Here is a 24,109-nt window from a genome sequence, read left to right on the forward strand (position 1 = left end):
CTTTCTATGAGAAAACGCGTAGGAGATCGACTTCAACAATTCCCAGCAACACGTATCAACCGGGAATTATTAGTCAACTTCAAAGTCAAATAAGAGAGCGTGATGAACGTGATGCCAAACGTGATGAAGAACTTGCCAAACGTGATGAAGAATTAGGAAAATGAAGGAAAGAATGGAAATGTTTGAGAATTGGTGGCAAGGTTGTAACAGGACCTAGATCCAACTACGATCCAAATGATCCGCATGGTCCACATGGGGGAGTGGAGCCGGTGTTGGCTTCCAAGTAAGATGATTTTAGCATGTAAGCTTGTAAGACTTGAACATTTAGACTTGAACATTTAGAATAGTTTAGCTTGTAAAACTTTCATTTTCAATATATGAAATGAAGTTTGAGAAATTGGGAGGTGTTGGGTTGAAATGTATGGTGTTGTGTGTGTTGAAATGGGATGTATGGTGTTGTGGAACATCGGTTTGTATGCAGGTTGTACATTTTTGGCTAGCAATGAAAACGAAAAAATCCACCAAAACTTACAAGTAGCTTTGGCGATCGACATCGATTTGGCGACGAAGTCGACGCCAATTTGGCGATCGATATTAAGGTAGTCGCCAAATTGGCGATCGATTTGTAGTCGCCAAATCTATGAATCGCCGCCAAATGCCTCGATCAAATTGGCTACGTCACCCAAAAATGGCGATCGAATCAAAGATTTGGCGATCATTTCGCCGCCATTATGGCGACTACCTTGGCATCAGTCGCCAAATTGGCGACTACCCTTTCAGTCGCCATTTTTGGTATTTGGCGACTGATTTGCCAGTCGCTAAATTTGGCGACCGACTTTAGTCGCCAAAGCTAAAAAAGGCGACTAAGGTCCGCGACTGACGTTTGGCGACTGATTTCAGTCGCCAAATTGATTTTGGCGACTGATTTCAGTCGCCAAAATCAGTCGCCTGTTTTAATTCTTTTTGTAGTGAGAATAGAAATGATGTGGAAACATACGCAAAGGCAGTGCAACTGACCCGACCCAAAGTAGTGTATATATGTAGAGATCGAAAATGAAATTCAAAATATATCAAAAGTAAATAACTAAATGAAAATTATGTATCACCAAAGTAAATAACTAAATGAAATTCAAAATATATCAAAAGTAATGTCTTTTTGTAGAGATGGAAAATGTAAAAACATTGGTATAATTATACGTATATTTCTGCATTTTCTATTTAGTTTACTTTTTTGTTTTTTTAATTTTTTCGTCTTTTAGTCAAGACCTAGGTTTTATTAGACCTACCTATATATGGACCTGACAAAACTGACTCGACCCGATAAGACCGACCGAAGACCCAAAAATAACCCGTAATGTATGACCCGAAAATGTCTCGATAGACCCGAAGTGACCCGATCCGAAACTGACCCGACCCAAAGTGACTCGGATTGAGTGACCCAAAATGATCTGATTGGCCCAAGATGACTCGAAATGACTTAATTAGGGCAAATCATGGCCTGAAATGACACAAACAATCCATAACAACCCAACCCAAAATAACCCGATCCGAAGTGACTCGAGCCAAAAACGACCCGACCCAAAAATGGCCCAATAAATTATTTACTTGAAAACGACCCGACCCAAAGTAACCTGACCCGAATAACCCATTTACCACCAAGTCGTATAAACATTGTCTAACATGGAGAACTACGAGTATACATTACTGAGTGAGTCCGTGACATACCATTTAAAAATGTTGAATTAATTAATATTGGCAGAGACAAATATTCTCACAATGAGGGCTACTAATTGAATATTAGTCCGTCAAGTTTCTCTCTATCTCTCTTCTCTACTTCAATCCATCATTCTCCCACTCAGACACAGCACATCAAAAGTAGCAAAACTCAGACACTAAGAAAGAGGCCAAATTTTATCTGTTTTTTTCTTGAAATTGAACACTATTAGCGTTTCATCAGCAATAATGGACACAGCTCAATGGCCTCAGGTATTTGGAGACTCAACCAACATCCCACTTCCTTTTTTGTTAGTTCTTTCTTTTGATCCCATCTACCATCTGCATGACATACCCTTTTTTTTCTTTTAAGTTTGGTCTTTTATGTACAATTTTTGTGTTTGTTTGGTTATTTTTATGTAAAATAAACTACTCTATTTTTAAGTGACGAACTAAAGTGTTGAAGCAAGGGCTTCCTTTTCATTTCATGCTTTTAAATTCCTGGGAAAAAGTGTAGAGAAAAGTTAATTACAAGCTAAGGTGGTTGAATTTTGTTCTCTTTGTTATGGACTGGTTTTGTCACACCTATTTTTGTAACTTGTCTTCATATTAATTAATCTGCTCTTTGTTTCTTTGTTTCTTTCTTTGTTTTTGCTTTTGACTTACTTTGTTGGATCTTGAAGTTATATGAATTTTTCTTTTCTTTTGCTTTTTTGTTTTTTCATCTGCTTTATGTCCATTTTCATCTTGCTTTACTTTTTTTTTTTTTTCTAACTTTTGTTTTTTTGTTTGTTGTTACTCCTTTTGGATTTGTTTTTATTAATAGGAGGAGATAATGGTGAAGCCAATAGAAGATAAAGTCTCAAATACAAACTCCAACAACAACAACAACAACAATAATAATAAAGTAGGTTCAACATCTTTAGAGAGAAAAGTTAGGCCAAAACAAGATGAAGGTGCAAACTGTCCAAGATGCAATTCAAGCAACACCAAATTTTGTTATTATAACAATTACAGTCTGACACAACCAAGGTATTTTTGTAAGGCATGTAAGAGGTATTGGACTGCTGGTGGATCTTTGAGAAATATTCCTGTTGGTGGTGCTTCTAGGAAGAACAAGAGATCTTCTTCTTCTTGTTTTACGTCTTCTTCGCCGCCTTCTAGTAAGAGAATTTCTTCTCATGATTTGGTTGCTGCTGCACAAACCCAGTATCTTAACTCAAACCCTAATAATAATAATAATAAGATCCATGCCCAAGATCTCAACTTGGGGTTTCCCACTTCTCAACATCTTCATCAACAACAATTCACAAGCTTTTCTGAGTTCATTCAATTACCATCTATGGTAGTAGCCCCTACAAATAACCCAAAAGAGGAGCCAGTTACTGATAATCATCATAATCAACATTATCATCATTTATCGGCTTTGGAGCTGTTAAACGGGCTTACATCTTCAAGCTATAGGAGTCTGACTCCGTTTATACCAATGGCGGTACCAGATCCGAACAATGAAGGTGAGTATTCATCTGGATACCCAAGTTTGCAAGAGTACAGACCAAGCTTGAATTTTTCCCTAGATGGTATTGGAAATGGGTATGACAGATTGCAAGTGCAAGAACAAGGGCATGTAGAGAACAATGGAGGAAGGCTTTTGTTTCCCTTTGAAGATCTGAACCAAGTGTCAAGTACCACTGTTGATGGTGGTGCTGATCATAATAACACTACTACTACTACTAATAATAATAATAATAATAGTGATAATAATAACAGTAATGAAGAAGAGCAAATTAGAGAAGAGCATGGGGATTCTACTAATGGTTATTGGAGTGGTATGTTGGATGCTGGAGGATCTTGGTGAACAACATGCATCAGCTCATCTTTTGCACAAAGATTAATTATTATTAACCAAGTTTTTTATTTACCTTTTTAACTTTCCCTCTTATACTAGTCTAATTATTATTCTGATCTGTGTTCTTTTTTTCTTTTTTTGTGTGTGTGTGTTTAGATTGGTAATTATATTTTGGGTGGTGATAATTTGGTTTGGAATTAAATTTGAAGTTTTCACAGAACAGATTGGGTTACATGCAATGCAATGCAATGGGTTGTTGGTAATTAAATCATGTTGAGTCTCCCAAGTCAGTTATAGTAAACCTACTAAATGGTGTTTGATGAAACACAGAAGAAAACAAGTAGCCCATGAATTATGGAGGAGTTGGATAATGATGTATGAAGCTATATTCTATTTGTCTTGTATCAGAAGAGGGATTTTTGCAGATGGGCAACTCACCAAAACCCTGTTGTTTTGTTGCTGATTATTTGTTGCTTTGCTATTCATTTACAAAAAACGATAATTACAAATATTAGTTTTGTGATTGTCATTAGAATTATGCTTTGTTGCGCAAAATCAACATGTGCGTACTACTACTACTACCAATTTAGATTCTCTCCATTTCTTCTCCTCTCCATTTCCTATTAATGGTCCGGATTAGATTTTAAAACGATCAAACGGTGCAAGTGAATGATGAGATAAATGTGGAATACTAATATAATATAGGATTGTGAGAGGAAATAGACAAGAAATGGAGAGAAGGAAATGGAGAGGATCCTTACTCTACTACTACTACTACAGAATGATTAGCAAAAATGGAGTTAAATGTGTTAACAGTCTTGATACTCTCATCAAAGCGTCTTGCTTGTGACGGGCTAATCCCGTCACAAAACAAGACTCTCACAAAAAGGAGAGGATAAGGTGGGACCCACGTGTCTTCCCACTCACCTCTCAATGGGTATTTTGTGAGAGGAAATGGTATCTGTCACAAGCTTGTGACGGATATCGCCCGTCTTCAATGAGATTTTGTGTACTCTCATAGTGTCATATACAAGCTCTCAAGAGCAATAATAAGGCGGTAGCCTAGTGGTTAGACGGAGTTAAACTACCGATGATAGAAATAATCCTGTTGTTTATATTGCACTACAAAATCTCATTATAGACGGTAACTATCCGTCTATAATTAAAGACGGGCCAAGTAACATACCACATTACGCATAAGACAAACAACAACTTGCGTGGTGGAGCCCAAAAATGTCACCACTTTAAGAGTATTTGACCCGTCTCTTGTTATAGACGGATATATCCGTCTATAACAAGACTTGCTGATATTGCACTATCCTTCTGCCTTATTTGAGGCTGTGAAAAGTGGTACAAGTTCCATTTTGGGGCCATTAAAACACCATGAAAGAAAGAAATAAAAGAAAAACGTAGACAGGTATGAATGATAACTCATGCTGCATTCACATGGGATTTATAATAAAGAGAAAGAGTTTAGATGTAGGACAGCTCTTCTCTGAAATCAAAGAGAGTAAATAGAAATAGGACGCAGTATTAAATTGCATAGAAACACCGGTTTATCTTTATCTTGTACAGTAGTTGCGTACTCTATACACATTATTCCTGCTGCTGCTGCTTCACCTACTTAATTCCCAAGCATATCATATCATTTGACTTGTTTCTTTGTTTGTTTCCTACTACTAGTATTCCTTGTGTACAGCGTGTGTGCCTCTCACTATTTTTTTTTTTTTTTTTTTTTTTTTTTTTTTATTATGACGAGGGGGTTGAATCCTCCCAGCCTACGCATTCCTCACCACCACACATGGATCATGTAGCCACTCCCTGGGGCTGAGTGGCCAAATGATCATCCTTTTTGTGGTAGTGGAATTCGGGACCTCTCAACTCCTACATTTCTGCAAGCTTTAAGGTTTAACCCGACTACCACTGGACTAACACCACTTGGTTCTCTCACTATTATTTCTCTTTCTTTGTTTAATCGTTTAGTCGGGCGATAGAGATCTGAGACTAAGATCCGACAATGACCTTCCAGTATTTTGGTCTATGAGGTTGGGCCCCACAGGACATTCTCCTAGGCAAGTGTGCTTAGTGGAACAGTCTTGCCCACCTTTATTTGGATCCTTCACTATTTTTACACTAATATAGTCCCTCTATTCAACTTCAAATACACACAACATTTCCTAATGCACCGTTTGTAATTTAAATATTTTTTTGTTTTACATTATGAAAAAATATAAATTTTTTTGTGGGGACGTGTTAAAGACTCACAAAATTGAAAAAAAAAATGATCAATTTCAAAGATTTGGTATCAATACTATGAGAGTGTTTGGTAAACGGCGGATTAGAAAATTTTCAGCATATTCAAGGCTTTTAACATGTTTGACTTACCAATCTACTATTTTGAGTGTTTGGTAAATGACATATTAACAGAGTAGATTAGAGCTCAATCTACTATTTTCCAATATGCTGCTCTACCTAGCATATTCACATTAGTAGATTGTGAAATATGAATCCGTCAATAATTTACACATAAATACAACAATCTATTAACCAAAATCTGCTAATTACCAAACACTTATACTAAATTTGCTAATTGAAATATACTAGTCAAACCTGTTAATCCAATCTGTCATTTATAATCTGCTTGACCAACCTGCTTCTGCTAATATCAATCTGCTGATTACCAAACAAGACCTATATATATTCAGAAACCAAGGGACTTCGATCTAATTAAATAATTGTATACAACTTAATTATACTATATAGTTTTAAATCGACGATACTGTGTGATGGACTCCACCAATGGACTTCAATGTAATATATTATATAATAGTTTTGATTGAAGTATAAATTTAGTGAATATCAAGATATGGTGAGTTTACTTAACATAAACATGCTCCATGATAGGGAAAAGACTAGGTGTCGTAATACTAGAATTAACTACCAAATTAACAATTTATAAGGCTAACTAAACTCTACTAACTTCAACCAATAAAGTAGTAAATTGGCAAGCTACGGTCGAACCCAAGGGAAGGACTTTTGAACCAAGGACTTGAATTTTAACTTTATAGCAACTAATTAGGACTCTATGAACTAATTAAGACACTAACCACAATTAAGACTTACTAATTAAATTTATCAACAAACAATGATTATGAACAATGGTAGTATGACATAAATGGAGAAGGTTTGGTTTTGAAGTAGCATAAGGAAGAATAAAGATGTAATTTTTATCATAGAAGCAAAACAACAAACACTAGATATGCAACAATCAAATATGAGAAAAGGACTTGATGTAATTCTCTCTTAGTAATCCAACAATAATAAAGTTTGACTTTTTTCTCTCTATTATTACCTATCCAATACTATCATCTCAAGAAAATCATAAATTTTTAATTGCTAGTCTTTCACAAATTGTTCTTGTTTACTTTAGAGCTTGTTCGACATTTTTTTGCTCACTCCTAATTAATTAATTAATTAATTAATTACCTTTTTTTTTTTTTTTTTTACAAAATGATTGAGATGGAGGGAGTAATTTGTTAGCGTTTAAAATACGACACTTAGAAACTTAGAAGCTACCAGACATGCATCTAGTCATCTACCAGTAAAGGGTTATTTGTAAAATACCACCTAATATGTTCAAAATTTTACAAATAACCACCTAATATGTTATTTTTTACAAATAACCACCATAGTTTTAACTTAACTAACAAAAGGGTTATTTGTAAAATACCACCTAATATGTTCAAAATTTTACAAATAACCACCTAATATGTTATTTTTTTACAAATAACCACCATAGTTTTAACTTAACTAACAAAATCAACACCTAAATTTAGTTACGTTGACGATTTTACTTAAACCCGACCATTTCACGACTTTACGACTTAAACTTAAGTAAAACTTCCTAAACTACCCTTCATTATTAATCACACCCAACTCACACATACTTCACTTCACTCCCTCAACTCAAAATTCAATTAAACATAAAATCCCCAAATTCAAGTGAGAAAGAACCCTAATTTATCCTCAAATCAATTAAAGCCACTCATACTTCTTCAATCACTACTTCTTCCCTGCTGCATTCACGCATACTCCTTTAGCCCCTTCTAGTTTTTCATTGCAAATCTTGTGGATAAATTAGGGTTTTATGTTTTTTTTATTGGATCTAACATTTTTCTTCTTGAGCATGCTCAAGTATCTCTCTCCAAATCTTGGTTTGCCCAGTTTGGAAAGACAAAGTACAGTAACTAATTTGGAAGTAGCTGCCAATAACCCCTCTAATGATCAATGATGCTTCCAATTTCATTCATAATCCACAAATACAAACAGTTGAGAACAAATAATAGACTAACAGGCATAAGCCAACGCAAGCTTATAGGAACCAAATCAAGCTTTTGTTAAAAGTAAGTTGTACAAAATGAAATTGTTGAAAATCTATACTCAACGAAAAATGGAGTTAAACTATGGCAGGCTGAAAGTCGTATACCTATCGAAGTAAATTTATTTCACTTACTCAACTACACTACTTAAAATAACAATATAATGGTAGTAAGGATCGAACCCACATAAAAGGACAAAGTTAACTAATGTGTATAATAATGCAGAGTAAAGTAACCGAATTGGGAGGAATTTGTTTGTTTGATAAACTAATACTAACTTTACTTTTTTTTTTTTTTCCAGTTAAGGGAGTCAACGTTTAACTTTTACAGTTAAGGGATCGGAAAGTAACACCGTTAACTTCATATATTCATTCACCTAAAATACATGTGTGGGCCAATTTTAACTTCTTTTTTTTAATAAAATAAAGCATCATAAAAAGAACGGAAATTTTCCACGGTACCCCTTAATTTTGTCAGATTTTCCATGGTACCTTGATTTTAAGAATTTGTCTATGGTATCTGTGAGGTTTCATTTTTGTGCCCATAGTACCCCTAAAATGTAATGGTCGTTAATTGGAGGTTATGTTTTGATGACGTGACAATAATTATTAATCAAAAATTACGAAAATTTCTCGTGGTACCCCTTAATTTAGTCAGATTTCTCATGGTACCCCTACTTTTATTTTTATTTCATATTTATTAGTAATTTTTAATTATTAATTCATTGTCACATCATCAAAATTTAACTGTCGTTACATTAGAGGATATCATGGGCACGAAAATGAAACCTCAAGGGTATTATAAATAGATTCTTAAAAACAGGGTACCACAGAAAATCTGAAAAAATTAAGGGGTAACATGGGAAATTTCCGTAAAAAAAAACCTAAATACAAAATCGTTCTCAATATGTTTGTCTTTTTCCATTAAAGCACGGTAGCACTGCTGCACAGGCAGTGGCTAATGCTTCACATTTTCTTCAATTTTCAGCCTATCTATTCTATCTTGGTCATCGTAGAGACCTAGATTACAATGTAAGTGATTAATAACGAACTATGTTTGATTACGATTGTTTTGGTTTTTTTTTTTTTTTTTTTTTTGGCAACCGTAAATAAAGAGTTTTACATTCGCATGGCCCGAGAAGCGAGACCATGTGCTACAAAATTAAGATTTCTAGCAATATAAGCTAAACTTAAACAATGAAAAGACGCATAAAAATCCTTGAGATCCTGCAGAATGCCTTTGATACCATGATGAACTCCTGCAAAACCTGCAATCTGGCAAAGTAAGGGTAGACAATCCGACACTACCTCTAGATGAAAGAATCCCCTACCGACGGCCCATTGAAGAACTTCAGAGATACCTAAGGCCTCCGCTGCAGAGAGTGATTCAGCCTTAGTCTTCGCTTCCGCTCTCAATCATAACCCCATCACTATCATACGCCACCCACCCTATCGCCGCGTCCAAGGTCTTCAACCATCCAAAGATCAACCTTTATCCGTATACCTCTACAATGACCCCGTCTACCAACTATATAAACTGGGTGACCATCCTTAATAGTCTGCATACCATCATCTCCTAACGAATGTGACACTCGTCCTTGCATCTTCTCATTGTGCTCCTTCTCGTTCAGTCTAGATTGTAGATACACCTCAACATTGTTAGCGATTGACTGAAGAAGTACGCACGGCATAACCTGATCTCCTCTGAAGACCACATTGTTACGAGTGGTCCATAGACCCCATAAGGTTGCCAAGAAGACTAAAATTTGACTTTCGCCCCCCTCCAAAGTATCTAAGTACCGGATCCAGTTTATGACCCAATCACCAAGCGGGATCATCGCAGTGCCTTCGACCCGAATCCCAAGGGCCGTCCCTGCCCAAACTCTGGAAGATAAAGGACAATCTCTAAAGATATGCTCAATTGTCTCGCTATGTTGTTGATCCCCTAAGCACATCCGACATGTATGACTCTCTTCAATCGATCGTTTATGAAACTCATAACCTACAGGCAGGGTGTTTGTGACGATCTTCCAGATCAAAACCTTCCATACATTCGGCCCAGGTAAACTCCAAAGGCGGGACTTACAAAAACCCCTCCCTGACATGGTGATCCTGGATTTATCTTTTAGAGTACCATGTTGTTCAAAAAACTCCATGAAGGCAATGCCGTACCCACTCTTCACCGAATAATTTCCATCACTAGTGAGAGGCCAAAAAACTTCATCTAGTCCAAACTAATCGTAGGATTAAATTTGAGAATATCTTTATCATGAGGGGCATTAGGTCATGAGCAATTCAAGATGACAGTGGCAGTGGGTTTCTAGTCGGAAATATTGATGCAATTTGAGTAATCAAGTTGAAGTTTTTGGAGAATGTTTTGGTGAACGATTTGTAATGAGTTGAATTTTTGACTTTTTTTTGTCTATTACTCTGTATGATTTTACGTCTGTGACGAAATTAATCGGTATGTGCTACTATAATTATCTAATTGTTATGAATAATAATGGGTAAGAGGTTCGCATAGTTCTAATTTTATGTTTCAAGTTAAGGGCGTCACTTTCCGATCCTTTAACTGTAAAAGTTAAATGTTGAGTCCCTTAACTCGAAAAATGAGTAAAGTTTGGGTCCTTGTCTTACCCATAACTCAATAAAGATAATAACTTTAGGGGAATTCAGATTACTAAACATGCAATATTAATTCATGTTCCTTCTTAAGAGTAGTCAAATAATCAAGATCACGCCATCCAAAACTCACAAGTTATAATACTCCCTCCGTCCCGGTCATTTGTTGTTCTTTGGTTTTGGTACAAAGACCAAGGAAAGGGAAGGGGCCAATTACTAAACGACAAGTGGAATAAATTCAGTGTGAATTATCAAATTACTCCTCAAATTCATTCTTAAAATAGAAAGGACAACAAATGACTGAGACACCCAAATGTGAAAAAGAACAATAAATGACCGGAACAGAGGGAGTATAAAGCACATATCCATTTAGCAAATTACTTGATAATAAAGCACACAAAAGATGGACTCAGGCCTTCAATTTGCACAAATTCAACCCAATTAACCCCTATACTAAATACGGAATACGTCTTAGTAGAAAAGAAATGAAACAAAACATGCAGCCTGGACGGTCAAATTAAAATGAAGATGTAAATTGGATACATAAGTTTCTTAATTACTCTAACATCCAAACATGAGTAGGTGACGCTCAAAATCAGGCATGCTGTATTATTATTATTATTGTCCATCCTCTTAATTTTGTGGTGTATTTTTGGATAAGTAGCTGCTACTTACTTTGTGATAGCTTGAAGGTGACAATTTGCTCATTTCTTCATCCAATTGTTTTTCGTAAAACTCACAATGCTCGAACCTGTGAGTTTCATTCCATCAGAGATTGAATTAACAAAACAAATAATATCAAATATCAACATGACGACGATATTAGATGTTACCAATAAGCAAGACACTGATATGGTGCATATTTGTCATAAACTTCTTTCACATCTTTTCTCGCACTTCCTTCTTTGCCCTTTTTCTTTCCATGTACCTATATAATACTCCATCAACAAGGGAGCATAATTTGGTATGATTTATGATTCAACTAGACAGAATTACAAGTGTATGTAGAATTTCAGTTTTGAAAGGCAAGAAGATTTTAATTACCAGGCACAAATGATTGATTGTTTCACTATCAATAGGAATGTGACGATAATCCCCTAGACACATAACTATATTTTTAGATGCAAATTGGCCAATTCCCTTAAGCTTCTGAAGCTTTTGAATAACCTTTTTGGACAAAGTTATGTCGAAAACTTCATTCTCAATCTCTTCAAGCTTCAATCGACCCTTCTCCACCATTTCAGCCACCCCAATGATGTATTTTGCCCTATAACCAACATTACAACGACTTCTGAGCATGTTTTCACTTAAGCTCGCCAATTCCTTCGAGGTTGGAAAATTTCCTTCTAGCTTAGATTTATTACCCGTTGGAGTATTTGCCTTTGAAGTACATGTGGTTTTTAGAGTTTTTTCGGAAAAATCATTTCTCGACTCACGCTTTCTTTTACGAAAGAATTCGGCTATGGTTAATTGGCGGCCATCTTGAGCTACGAGTCCATCATTATGGTTAACTGAATAGAGTTGAGCTTGAAGCTCACAAAGAGCTCTGGACATTTGCAGAGTTCTCTCCCACCTGAAAAATACACCACTCCATCTCAATTCTTCTCAAAGAGGAATATAATCAAAGGCGGATCGACCTAGTTATTTTGTTTCCGACACTTAAAACGTTTTATATAAGAAAAATTCTTTGGTACACTGGGTGTACCACGTCAATCGTACACCCTAGCCAATAAAATTATTAGAATTACCCACACTCTCCATAATCTAAAATAAAATATGATTAAAGATTTATCATTAGTTAGGGTGTATGATAATCTTGTACACCCGGTGTACCCAAGAATATATCTTTATACAAATATATTAAGTTGCACTTCCAAATTGAACTATTGGGATACCAATGAATAATTAGCAACGTTAACAAGTTAATGTTACGTTAAAAAGTAAGAGAGACTCGAGTGAAAGCAAGATTGGCTCACGTTGTATTGCATAAAAGGATGCTTTTAATGATATCTTCGAAAACATCAGGGGAACGGAAAAGGCGACCGAAACCCGTTCTCCTTGCCTCGTCATGCATTTCATGGAATTTCTTCACATCGTCTTCATCCTTCTTCGTCATCCTCAACATGCGGACGACTTGTCTCTACGCGTAAAATGAATATGAGATATCACAATTAACATGCAATACTAAACCAATTGGATTTAATGTACTGTAATACAAATACTTGTCCAAAGCGCCGAGTTAAAAATACAAAAGCAAATACCTGAATGGCGTGTTGATCAGATACGTTGAGAGTACGTGCATTTTGTATGTTAATAATAATATTATCTCCGGGATGTGGTTGAGAAATGGAGACGATTACTGAAGATGAACCGTCAGCAAGCCTCAATGGTCTCTCAAGCAACTTGGTGGAAGGGTTCCATTTATTAGGGCTCATCATGAAAAAACCGTGATTACATACTACCTTCTCCAGGTTAAAATCTTGTTTAACTTTGATTTTCAACTCCATTGATTCGTTTTAATCCACTTAATTACTTGAATTAATGTTTATACTGTACTTTACTATAGGAAAATATATGGAACAAAACGAAAAAAACAAACAAATTAAATGTATGGAGATTCTAAAAGCCATTTTTATAAAATCAATTACATAGGTTACGAGTATGTATTATAAATGCTAAATGGAAGTCAAAGCGATGTTTTTGGCATAAACAATACTCTCAACTCTTTCTATTTTCTGGTGCACCAAATTAAGACGGAGTATTTAGGCTTTATTTGGTAAACTAACTGAAAAGATAGTTGAAATATAAAAAGCTAAATGAAAACTTAAAAGCTAAGCTGTTCAGGTAGCTGAAAATTAGAAGCTGATAAGGTAACTGATTATGTAAAAATAATGAGATAGAGTCACCCGGTGGCACGAAATCTCAATACCACCGAGGGCGTTTAAGTAAGGAATTTGTCTGCTATTTTAATTTCCCTCTCTTTCATTTAAAATTCGAAGTTATTCTTCACAAAAGGGCAGTATCGGAACTGTCAGTATCGAAATTGTTTTCAATATGAATCTTGAAGTGAGGAAATCCGTCCCAATTTAATTTTCTAAAATCTTCATTGATTCTGCCCGCGACTATGGTAATTGTTATAAGAATAATTGGATCCTATTAAGTGTTTACGATCTTCAACGGACTAGCAGATTTCCTGTATAATGCATTCGGTGATATGCTTCGACTATAATACAACGAGTCATAATTTTAAGATCCAAAGTAAGTATTAGGGTTCCTAAAATATCATATTTGTTTAGCATTGTTGGATCTTCATTTCCGACTTCAATAAACCATATCAATAATTCACAAGTTTCACATTTCAGAGTCTCTTTGTAAATTGAATCATAAATTTCGTAAGATTTTGAAGTAGAAAATGGACATACTTCTACAGTTTTGCATAATAGAGCATCTATAAATATTATTAAAAGGGTAAACCTTAAAAGCCACGTAGACAATGTCACGTAACATTACTAAATGCCACCTTGCATAACCAAAATTCCACGTCAAATATCACATAATTATACACCATTTATAAAACAATAAATAATTTGTAAATATTAAGAGCAAATAATAACATACTTAACATTAAACATTAATATTGTAATTTTAAAACTAGAATAGGTTAAAAGAAAAATTAAAAATTTACATCACTCTAATTTTAAACTGTTTATATGTGCAACTCCCTCTTAAATCTTATTGAAATAAACTTGCTCAATTTTGTTAAATTTGATAAATAAATAAATAAATAAATCTATAAATATAATTTATAAATAATAGGCAAGGCAAAATATCCACCTCTTTTAGTTTCGTAAGATAACTCCCTAAACAATTCTCATGTAATGTGAATTTTGTAAAAAAAAAAAAAAAAAAGAAAGAAAAAAAAACCTTTTACATTTCTTTCTATTTACTCTATATTTATGTCTATAATAAATATGCTAATAATGAAAACGAATAATGAAAAGTCATGAAACCTTTCTACATATTTATGTATATATTAACTTTGATAATAATAATAAAAAAAGTCTAAAAGTCATAAAATGCATCCTCATTTGGCTATATAAATGTTTTATGGAAAACAACATTTGTGAGCCAAAATTCAAGCCAAAATTGTTTTTATCCCTATTGCCAAAAGAATTGTATCAACATCAAGGTAAGTGTATTAAGGTTTTTAAATTAATACTCCCTCTGTTTTTTTATATATGACTTTCTCACATTTCGAGACACTCCCTTCTCTCGTCAATATCTCTTAAAATATAAGACTAAATATTATGATATGTATACTCATATGAAAGAGTTTTTCGTAAGGAATTTAATGTTACCATTTTTATATTTTTTTGAACAAATATATTTTTGTAAATATTAAAGTCAAAGGCTTACCTCGTAAATGCAAAACGTCATATATAAAAAAATGGAGGGAGTAATATATTTATTTATTTTTAAGTTCGATTGATTTGAAGTAATCTTCACATTTTTAACCTTAATATATATGTAATTTTGTTTTCATTTAGAGACTATCAAGATTTGTGGAGTTTAACTATTCAAAGGTAAATATACTTATATCTTTATAATTCAATGCCTATTTCTTACCTTATTTAAGAGAAAACTTAAATTAATAACGATAAGGTTAATATTACATAAATCAAATTCTACCAATTTATTTGTTATTAATCACCCAGTGGATTTTTTTTGTATGGATAATTAATTGGAGAAAGAAGACTATATGAAGAAGAGAATACTATAATTGCTTAAACAAATACTCCCTCCATTACACCCAATACTATGTTATAAACTAACTACAAGATTGACAACATGAATGTGAATGAGTAATTGTTTTTAGGTTCATAATTTTTTTTTTAATTATTTCAGAAACTTTCCACTGTATGTTTTATTTGGATATGTGTTTTTTTTATTCATCATTTTTTCTTTGAAAAATAGCTCTCGTAGAATGAAATTGGAGTTGTGAGGATCTCAATCGTATTAACAAGTTGGACAAAAAAAACTCTTTTGGTATTGATAATAGCTAAATGTAAATTATTGTCTAATATTTATGCGTACATGTCATATTATCTTGTGTGTATGTCTCATAACACAAATGAGATTGTAATGAGATTTGTAGTAGGCTATCATTTAACTCATTTTATCTTTTATGCAAAATTTTAAAATTTAGGATTTTTGATAAATTGATATAAACGATATATTATCATTTATTAAACTTCATAATTATGCTACTATGAGAAAATATGATTTATGAGAATTAAAAGATTGAGAAGATAAAAAGTCCTATAATTCCATATCTTCTTAACTCCTTACGTTTCGAGATTTATTATTCTCAAAAAAAAAAAGAAAAAAAGGGATCAATAAGTAATTTACTATTTTGTCTTCACGTACTAACTTTATTGGCCTAAATGACAAAGGGACATTCAAGCTTTCACATAGAAAATTTAGTACATAATCTATACAATCTAATTAATAGGTAATCTTAAGCATTTATCATGAATTACTGGACTAATTAAAGGTAATTATTTTTTTAAAACCACATGCTATTAGTATATTAATCAAAATAAACAACTAAAGTACAAATCCTATATAGTTTTGAAAGTAAATCAAAGTTGTCAAAGAAATAAGATACTAACCGACTAACTTTTATGTATTCCAAAACTATATATTTTAAAATGGATCAACTAATTGCTCAGACAAGTATAAATAAAAAGATAAAAATAACAAAATTAAAACAGATAAACCCGTGAATTTCACGGGTCACAAATCTAGTTGTAAAATAATTTGGTAGTTTGACACGGAAGATGAAATCTTTGCAACTTACAACTAGTTTTAAACCCGTGCAAAAAAAAATGCACGGGTCGTAATAATAGACGCTATCATGGATACTGGAGCGTATAAATGAGCCTAATTAAATGTTCAATATCATGACAATACAAATAAGTTTATAATTGAAGACTTGATGTGCATATAATTTTAGTTACTAATTACTGATATCCGATGCAAAGTATGCTACAGATGTATAAGTAATCTAAAACGTTAAAAATACTCGAAAATGCACAGGTTGATATTTAAATTAAATTAATTACGATACTCAAAATATATGTTAATAATAATAATAATAATATTACAAATTAAGGTCGTCCGTTTATAATTGCACGAGATTTAATATACAACAACTTGAGTAAAATAAAAATATAATATAGTAATAAATATATCAGCTGTAATAATTTAGTTACTCTATAATTTAGATAGTCCCATAACTCGGACATAAAAACTCCACATACGTTATATAGTTAAAGCGTATACTACGTGTTTTATATGATGTAGTATACGTGTTTTATTCTCTACAGTAATAATTATTGCATTACTGAAAAATTAGCAACTTATACTTTATAATTTAATATCAATTTTATTTTATTTAATGAAAAAATCATAATTATCAATTTATTTAAAAAATTAGAGTTTATTTATAAGAATATATTCATTGGAAAGATAATAATGTAATGAAAGAAAATTTTATTTATTACCTTATTTAGCTAGATGACTTTTGGAGGGAAAACTAAGAGAATTTTTATTCTCTTAGTAGTAGGGGAGATTAAGAAAATATAGGTATGCCTTACTTATTTGATAAATTACTTGAACAATACATTTCAAATTCACCGGATTTAGGAAGCTCTTTCACAATACTTTAAATTGAAATTTTTAAGCAAATGTATTTTATAACCATGTATACGATAGTCGATAGACATAAAATGTTACAATAAAACACTATTTAAGTTTTATAAACTATATACATTCATCATCATTCATAGTGTTTACTTTATCATGTGCTCTAATTCATCTTCAGATAAATACATTCATATCATTCGTTTGTTTGCTTTGAATTATTTATAGGATACCGCCCAGTTTGAGTTCGAGCACCTTCAGGTTTCTGAGTTCAAGGTTGAGGAGCTCCAGGTTACTCAGTTAGAGGTTACCCAGTTAGAGGTTGCCCAATTAGAGGTTGAGGTTACCGAGTTTGCGGTTCATGAGTTCGAGTTCGAGATTACTGTAGCTACTCGGGTATAGTTCTAATCCAACGTTTTACTTATGTATCTTACTTTGTGATCGTTGTTATATAAACTTATTTGTGTTTGCTCCACTAGTGACTAAAGTGACATTTATCGGTCCATATGTGTATAAGTTTAATTTCTCTATGAACAGTGTTAGAAATTACATTTATTACGTTGTAATGAACGGTAATTCATAATATATAAGTTTTAGATTTAGTACAAAGAGTTTAGAAGACCTAAAATCTATTTGAAAAATTGTTATGGCTACGAAAAAAAAGTTATAAAGAATTTTGTGTATTAATGCCCTTTTAAGTCACGCACACCATAGATAGATGACATCAACATAACAATTTGTAAGGCATTGTTTAAATGATCTGAGGGGATTGTAGACAAAGGGAGGGGAAGGAAAAGAAGGGTTATAAAATATCTTGTTCTGATAACAGAAGTTATAGAGGGAATTGTAGAGGGAGGGAGGGATTTAGGAAAGATTTGGAGGGAAAACTCCCTTTCTCCATTCCCCTTCCCCATTTTGAGTGTGAGGTTTATTTTTGTGTTATGTTTTACTTAATGATATTTAATTTTATAACTAGTTTTATTACCTGTGAAATTCATGGGACTAGCTATGTTGTCACGGTGGTGGTTTTATATAAGGTCGGATTTGCGATAACATTGGGCCCTACGGACAAAAGAGACTCGTAAGAATAAAAAAAATTATTTACCAATATGTATATTGTCATACGTATATTGTGTATAATATATCATCAAAATATATTTATTGTTATGTATATGGCCACAAGTTACTAAACTTTTGTGAAAGTTTATTATTATTTTGTCACGAATATGGCTATGTTTGTGTTTCTGTTTTTGTTTTTGGTTGTTGGTGCGTAGTGAAGTCTTGTGTTATTCTTTCTATATTTTACTTTGTTATTCTATTTTTTTTTGCACGTGATGTGTTTTTTCTTTAATTTTGTACATTTTACATTGTTTTTCTATTTTTCTTTTTATGGGTCACATGATGTGTTTGATATTTTATTTTCTTTGCTTATTATTTTTTCTTCTTGCATTACAGTGCATTTTTTTTGTTTGATATTTTTTTCAGTTATTTTTATCTCTTCGTTTTTATTTGTCTTTATCTTATTCCAATAATAAGCTTGGAACTATAAAATTTAGTATGTATTTTAATTTTTGATTATTGTTTAATTTATTTTAAAATTAAATGACTAAAGTTTAATGTTTATTATGTTATTTATTTGCATTTAATGTTTACAAATTCATTTTTGTTTTCTTTTTTCTTTTCAAAATAAGAAATGGTGATGTGGCTTAATAAATTGTTCTTAAATAGTTGAATGGTGAAATGTAATGCTTTTGATTGTCTTTTTATTATATTTATAGATTAAAATGTTCAAATTTCTTAGTTGCCAAACAGAAAAGTCGCCTACAACTCATAATTTCATAATTAATATATAAATAAGAAAAATATAAGAATGTCGACCTATTTGATGAATTATTTCAAAAATACAATTCAAAGTATCCTGAATTTATGAAGCTCTTTCACCATATTTTTTTATATTGAAATTTTTAAGCAAATGTATTTTGAAACCATGTATACGATCATCGATAGATATAAAATGTTACAATAAACACTCATTAAGTTTTGTTAGCTTATATACATTCAACATCATTCATAGTGTTAACTTTATCTTGTGCTCTAGTTGTGAACTTAAAAAATAACTTGAGATAAATACCCTCATATTATTTGTTTGCATTAAATTATTTGTAGGTTACCACTCAGTTGGAGCAGCAGTTCCAGGAGTTGGAGCAGCCCGAGGAGGAGGAGTTGGAGCAGCCTCAGCCCGTGGAGGAGCCCGATCCTGAGGAGGAGCCGACTGTGGTCAAGCCCGAGCCCGAGCCCGAGCCCGTGGAGGAGGTTGAGGCTGAGCCCATAGAGGAGCCCGAGGAGGCTGAGGCTGAGCCGGAGCAGGCTCAGGACCCCGCGAATGCGGAGGCTGAGGCTGAGGCTGAGCCGGAGCAGGCTAAGGAGCCCGAGGAGGAGCTGGAGCCCGTTGAGGCTGAGGAGCCCGAGGAGGAACCCGAGCCCGAGGAGGCTGAGGCTGAGGCTAAAGCTATTGAGCCTTACACTGGAGCTACTCGAGTATAGTTATAATCCATCTTTTTATTTATTTATCTTAATTTTTGATCACTCGGGTTTTATATTTTTATTATTATAAAATATTTGATTGATAAAAAAAAAATAGTATACTACAGAAATAAACATAATTATTTGTGATGAACATGGGCGGTTATAGGGGCCTGGGTGGGCAAATGCCCACCATGAACTCCTACAAATAAATATTTATGTGTCTTTTAATTGTACAACAAGCTGTGGTGGTTTAGTTGGTAGAGGTGTGTTCATGCAGTTGGAACCTGGAAGGTCTCAGGCTCTTTCATTACTAAGCCAAAAATTGTTAGTAGCGAGAATTGAACTCTTGGACCTCACAATAATATACCAACAACATATCCATTGAACCACTTGTGCTTATTGCTTATATAATTATTAGAACTAGTTTTGTACCCGCGAAAATCGCAGACTTGTTCTATTTGTCCCATTTATTTGCTTTTGTTGACCTCCATCTTTAACTAAAATATAAAATATTTTTTTTTATCGCGAATAAGCTATAAACCAAACATTTGTAAACATTTACTTCTTTTACATTATTTTACAAATCATACTAATATAGATAGAAGTAAATTAATTTGAATTTTATTTCCATATATTTTAATACATGTTAATATTATTCATGAATATTTTGTAGTCAACAATTTAATGTAGCTAAATTTACAACTATAAATGTTTGTTTAAATCTTTTACAAATTTGTTATTTTTATGTATTTATGATGTACGTCATAAATAATTATGTAACACCCGCGAATTTTCCATTTTGACATTTTAAATATATTAAACTGTTCGATTACTTTATTTCATAATTTTGAATTATTCAATTTAAATAATTTTTTGTCAAACACGATTTTTATAAAAGTAATATATAAAAGCTCATTTATATGAAAATACATAATATTAAATTATATTCTTGAGACATAATTTATATAAGAATTTATGTATACATATTTTTGGTCGGTAATAATAATGACAGTAATAATAATAATTTCCGTCTAGCTATAGACCGTCACATTTCTACTTGTGAGACTAATCTTTTCTCGACCTATCCTATATCGATAACACATGTACCTACCCTCTTACACTCTACTTTTATATATATATATATATTTATATATTATTATTATTACTATTATTATATATTATTATTATTATTACATTATTACTACTACCCTACCCGTGTGTCCCCATCCCCACACCCTCTTTCCTTCTTCTTCTTTCTTTTCGAATGAGCAACAACAGCCACAACAAACAAAACAACAGCAACAACCAACAACCATTTCCGTCTTCTTCTACCTCCATTTCCTCCCTTATTTCTCAACCAAACTCCATTATTTTTGTACCATTAGCTTCCTCGTCCCTTCCTCGTTCTTTTAAGGTAAGAAAGTTTCTATTTTGTTGAGGTTTCGAAATACCGTCTTAAATGACAACTCGATTTCTTGTCTTAAACAACTCGTCTCTCCTCCTTTTTAGTTGAAGACCTCGAATACTGAAGAAAACCTCGTGCCTTGGACGTTTTCACTCGGGAATTCGAGAGTTAAAGGTAACGGTGATAGGTTACTCGACAAACATGTCGAAAGTTCCGTCTTACTTGTCGTTCTCTGGTTCTTGTTTAATAAAGTTTAATTCTTTACTCCTTTTATCGTTTGTATAGTGAATTTGTCTCGAATGGGTGTCTGAAATGGACGGTATCGTTCCCTGTTTCTCTGACCGTGATAAGTGCATATTTTATATACTTTCATCCCCTATATTAGCTCCATTTTATTTGATATTTAGCGATTATCATAGTGTCATAAGCTAAAATTTGTTGTTCTAGTGTATTTGCTTGTCTTAATATGTTTTTGTAGGAATCTAAGCATTTAGAGTCTTTTTCTTATCATTTGTACACTAAGTCCACTAAGCTAAACAAGACCTAATATTGGACTAGCATGGAAGTGTTTGAATGGGTGTTTGCATGAAGATTTGTTGGATTAAAGTGAGAATTACAATTGAAGCCTAATGCAAAAATCAAGCCCAAAATGAAGGTCCATAATAAGGTGCAAGCATTGGATACCAAGAAGCTTAGGATGCTAAGAATTTAGAGGATTACCGGGTGATTAAGGAGAATTAAAGCACGAGCATAGAGATTCCTCAAGCAATTAATCAAGAAATTAAGGAATTAACCCGGAAACACACGACCCCGATCGGGGTTGCATGCCTCTTGGTGATTTACGTTTCACTCTCCTCTCCTATAAATAGGAGAGGTATTCCAAGGCTTTGATCATCCAATTTTTACGTCCCATTTCCACTTTACAATAGCCTTAAGCTTTATATTTCTCTCATTAGTTTTCTCATTTTTAGTTTACAAGTTGTTAAGCTTTCCTTAGTTCAATCCTTCAACATTTTGTTCTACAAGTTATTGTTCAAGCATTTCTTATTCAAGCATTTGGTTATTATTTGTTCTTCCATACAAGTTCATCTCTTTAAGGTATTTCTTTTTATAGTTTACATTTCTATTTAGTTTATATTTAGTTTATAATTAAGCACTCCTTTTAGATTACTTTAGTTCTATTTCTTTTACATGTTAAAACATTTAGTTCATATAAATCACTCAACCATGTTTATCATTTCTCTTTATATAGTTTACAATTTACACCTTAGCACGAGTAGCTAAATCTCTTAGTCTAAGGGCTAGGGGAGCCATGCATGCAAATCAAGTATATAACGTGATAAAATAGGTTGATAATAATATTGTTTAAATTGCTTCTATCACATGCTTGTGCCATAACGTTTAATCTTTGTTTAAGGCCTTATTCAATTGATTAAGTTTGTTCATTCGTTCTATAAGTCGAGAGGCACGGAATTGAATTAGACTAAGCATGTATAGTAGGACGACCTAGTCATGGACGAGAGTTTCTCTAGGACCCGGTCTATGGTTGACACTAATATCGTAAGATGGGTGTCTCTAAGCCTAAGCAATTGACAATGTTATTAGTACCGAATTTATCATGATCGTATATTTACCCTTGCATGTGTGACCCGAACCCCTTAGACTCTCCTTTTAATTATATAATTTATATCATAATTTATATTAATCATCAAACCAACAAACCAAAGTAAAATCGAAATCGACCTTGATAAGAATCTACCCATAGCAATTCACGACGTAATTCCCGTTTCCTTGTGGTTCGACCCCTATTTACTACATTTATTTGTGTTTAGGGAATTTATCTTTGCACAGGTACGCGATAAGCCTATCAAATTTTGGCGCCGTTGCCGGGGAAACGGTTTTATTGCTTTTTGAATTGTCGATTTTTATCTTGTTTTCCTTTGTCTTGGGGAACACTTGTTCCTTAAGACCGTTACTTATCATTTTCCTAGAAATTGTTGTCTTATGCCCAGGTCCTCTCGTAGTGGAGAATTGCTTTCACCGGATTCCGATCCCGAGAAAACCTTTAGGAGAAGACGACGTTTTTGGAAGGAAGTGAAAGAAGCCACTTCTCCCGTACAAGTTGAAAGTGCTAGAAAGTCTTACTTAGACGATCTAGAAGCCCTTGAAGAGGAGGAGGTCTCAAGTTCATCATCTCCACCACCATCACCATCTACTACCAAAAAGATGGTGAAACTTTCTGATCATTCAAAGCCCACCGCGGCCATGCTTTCGGCCGGAATGACAACTACTCAAATTACTGCGCCGGAATTCAAGATCAAGCCGGATTTCATTAGCCTTGTGGAGAGGAAGCAATTTGGGGGAAGTCCTTTGGAGGATCCCAATTTGCATGTGCAAAACTTTTGTGACTATTGCTCCATGATTCGTCAAACGGGTGTCACTCAAGCCCAAATAAGGGAAATACTTTTCCCTTTCTCTTTGAAGGATAAGGCCAAGCTTTGGATCAATAGCCTTGACCGCACCGCCATGGGAATCACCAATTGGGAGACTTTGGCTCTAGCCTTCTATCAAAAGTTTTTTCCACCGGAGAAAACTCAAACTTTGAGGAGCCAAATTACAGGATTCCGTCAACAAGCTCTTGAGAGCTTATATGAGGCTTGGGAGAGGTAGAAAGAGCTTCAAAGACAATGCCCACATCATGGGCTAGATGATTGGTTTCTAGCAATAACATTCTACAATGGATGTTGTGCCGAGTCCCGAAGGATTCTTGATTTCGCCAACAATGGGCGGTTTGATCAAATTGACACCGACCTTGCTCATGCAACGATTGAATCTATGGCGGTCCATGCTGCCCAACATGTCAATTCCCGAGTTGTGCCATCCAAAGGTAAAGAAGAATCCTCCAACAACT

General features: G+C 33.5%; 2 protein-coding genes and 1 non-coding gene across 3 annotated transcripts; 1 reads left to right on the plus strand and 2 right to left on the minus strand.

Moving 5' to 3' along the window:
- Window positions 1-1,700: 1,700 nt before the first annotated feature.
- Window positions 1,701-3,779, plus strand: LOC141653728 (dof zinc finger protein DOF1.8-like). The gene is made up of 2 exons (XM_074461574.1): window positions 1,701-1,986; window positions 2,540-3,779. The coding sequence occupies exons 1-2, from the start codon at window positions 1,963-1,965 to the stop codon at window positions 3,569-3,571; spliced, it is 1,056 nt and encodes a 351-aa protein (XP_074317675.1). The 5' UTR covers window positions 1,701-1,962; the 3' UTR covers window positions 3,572-3,779.
- Window positions 3,780-11,175: 7,396 nt separating this feature from the next.
- LOC141652384 (uncharacterized) lies at window positions 11,176-12,129 on the minus strand. The gene is made up of 3 exons (XM_074459847.1): window positions 11,607-12,129; window positions 11,396-11,490; window positions 11,176-11,313 (listed from the first exon to the last, which is right to left on the minus strand). Exons 1-3 carry the CDS (start codon window positions 12,114-12,116, stop codon window positions 11,196-11,198), a joined length of 723 nt encoding a protein of 240 aa, XP_074315948.1. The 5' UTR covers window positions 12,117-12,129; the 3' UTR covers window positions 11,176-11,195.
- An 11,667-nt stretch (window positions 12,130-23,796) lies between these two features.
- On the minus strand, window positions 23,797-23,903 carry LOC141654460 (small nucleolar RNA R71). The gene has a single exon (XR_012548019.1). It is a non-coding gene; the product is annotated as a small nucleolar RNA R71 (small nucleolar RNA).
- Window positions 23,904-24,109: the final 206 nt, after the last annotated feature.

The sequence above is a fragment of the Silene latifolia genome, chromosome 4, assembly GCF_048544455.1.
Source record: "Silene latifolia isolate original U9 population chromosome 4, ASM4854445v1, whole genome shotgun sequence".
NCBI classification, from domain to species: Eukaryota; Viridiplantae; Streptophyta; class Magnoliopsida; order Caryophyllales; family Caryophyllaceae; genus Silene; species Silene latifolia.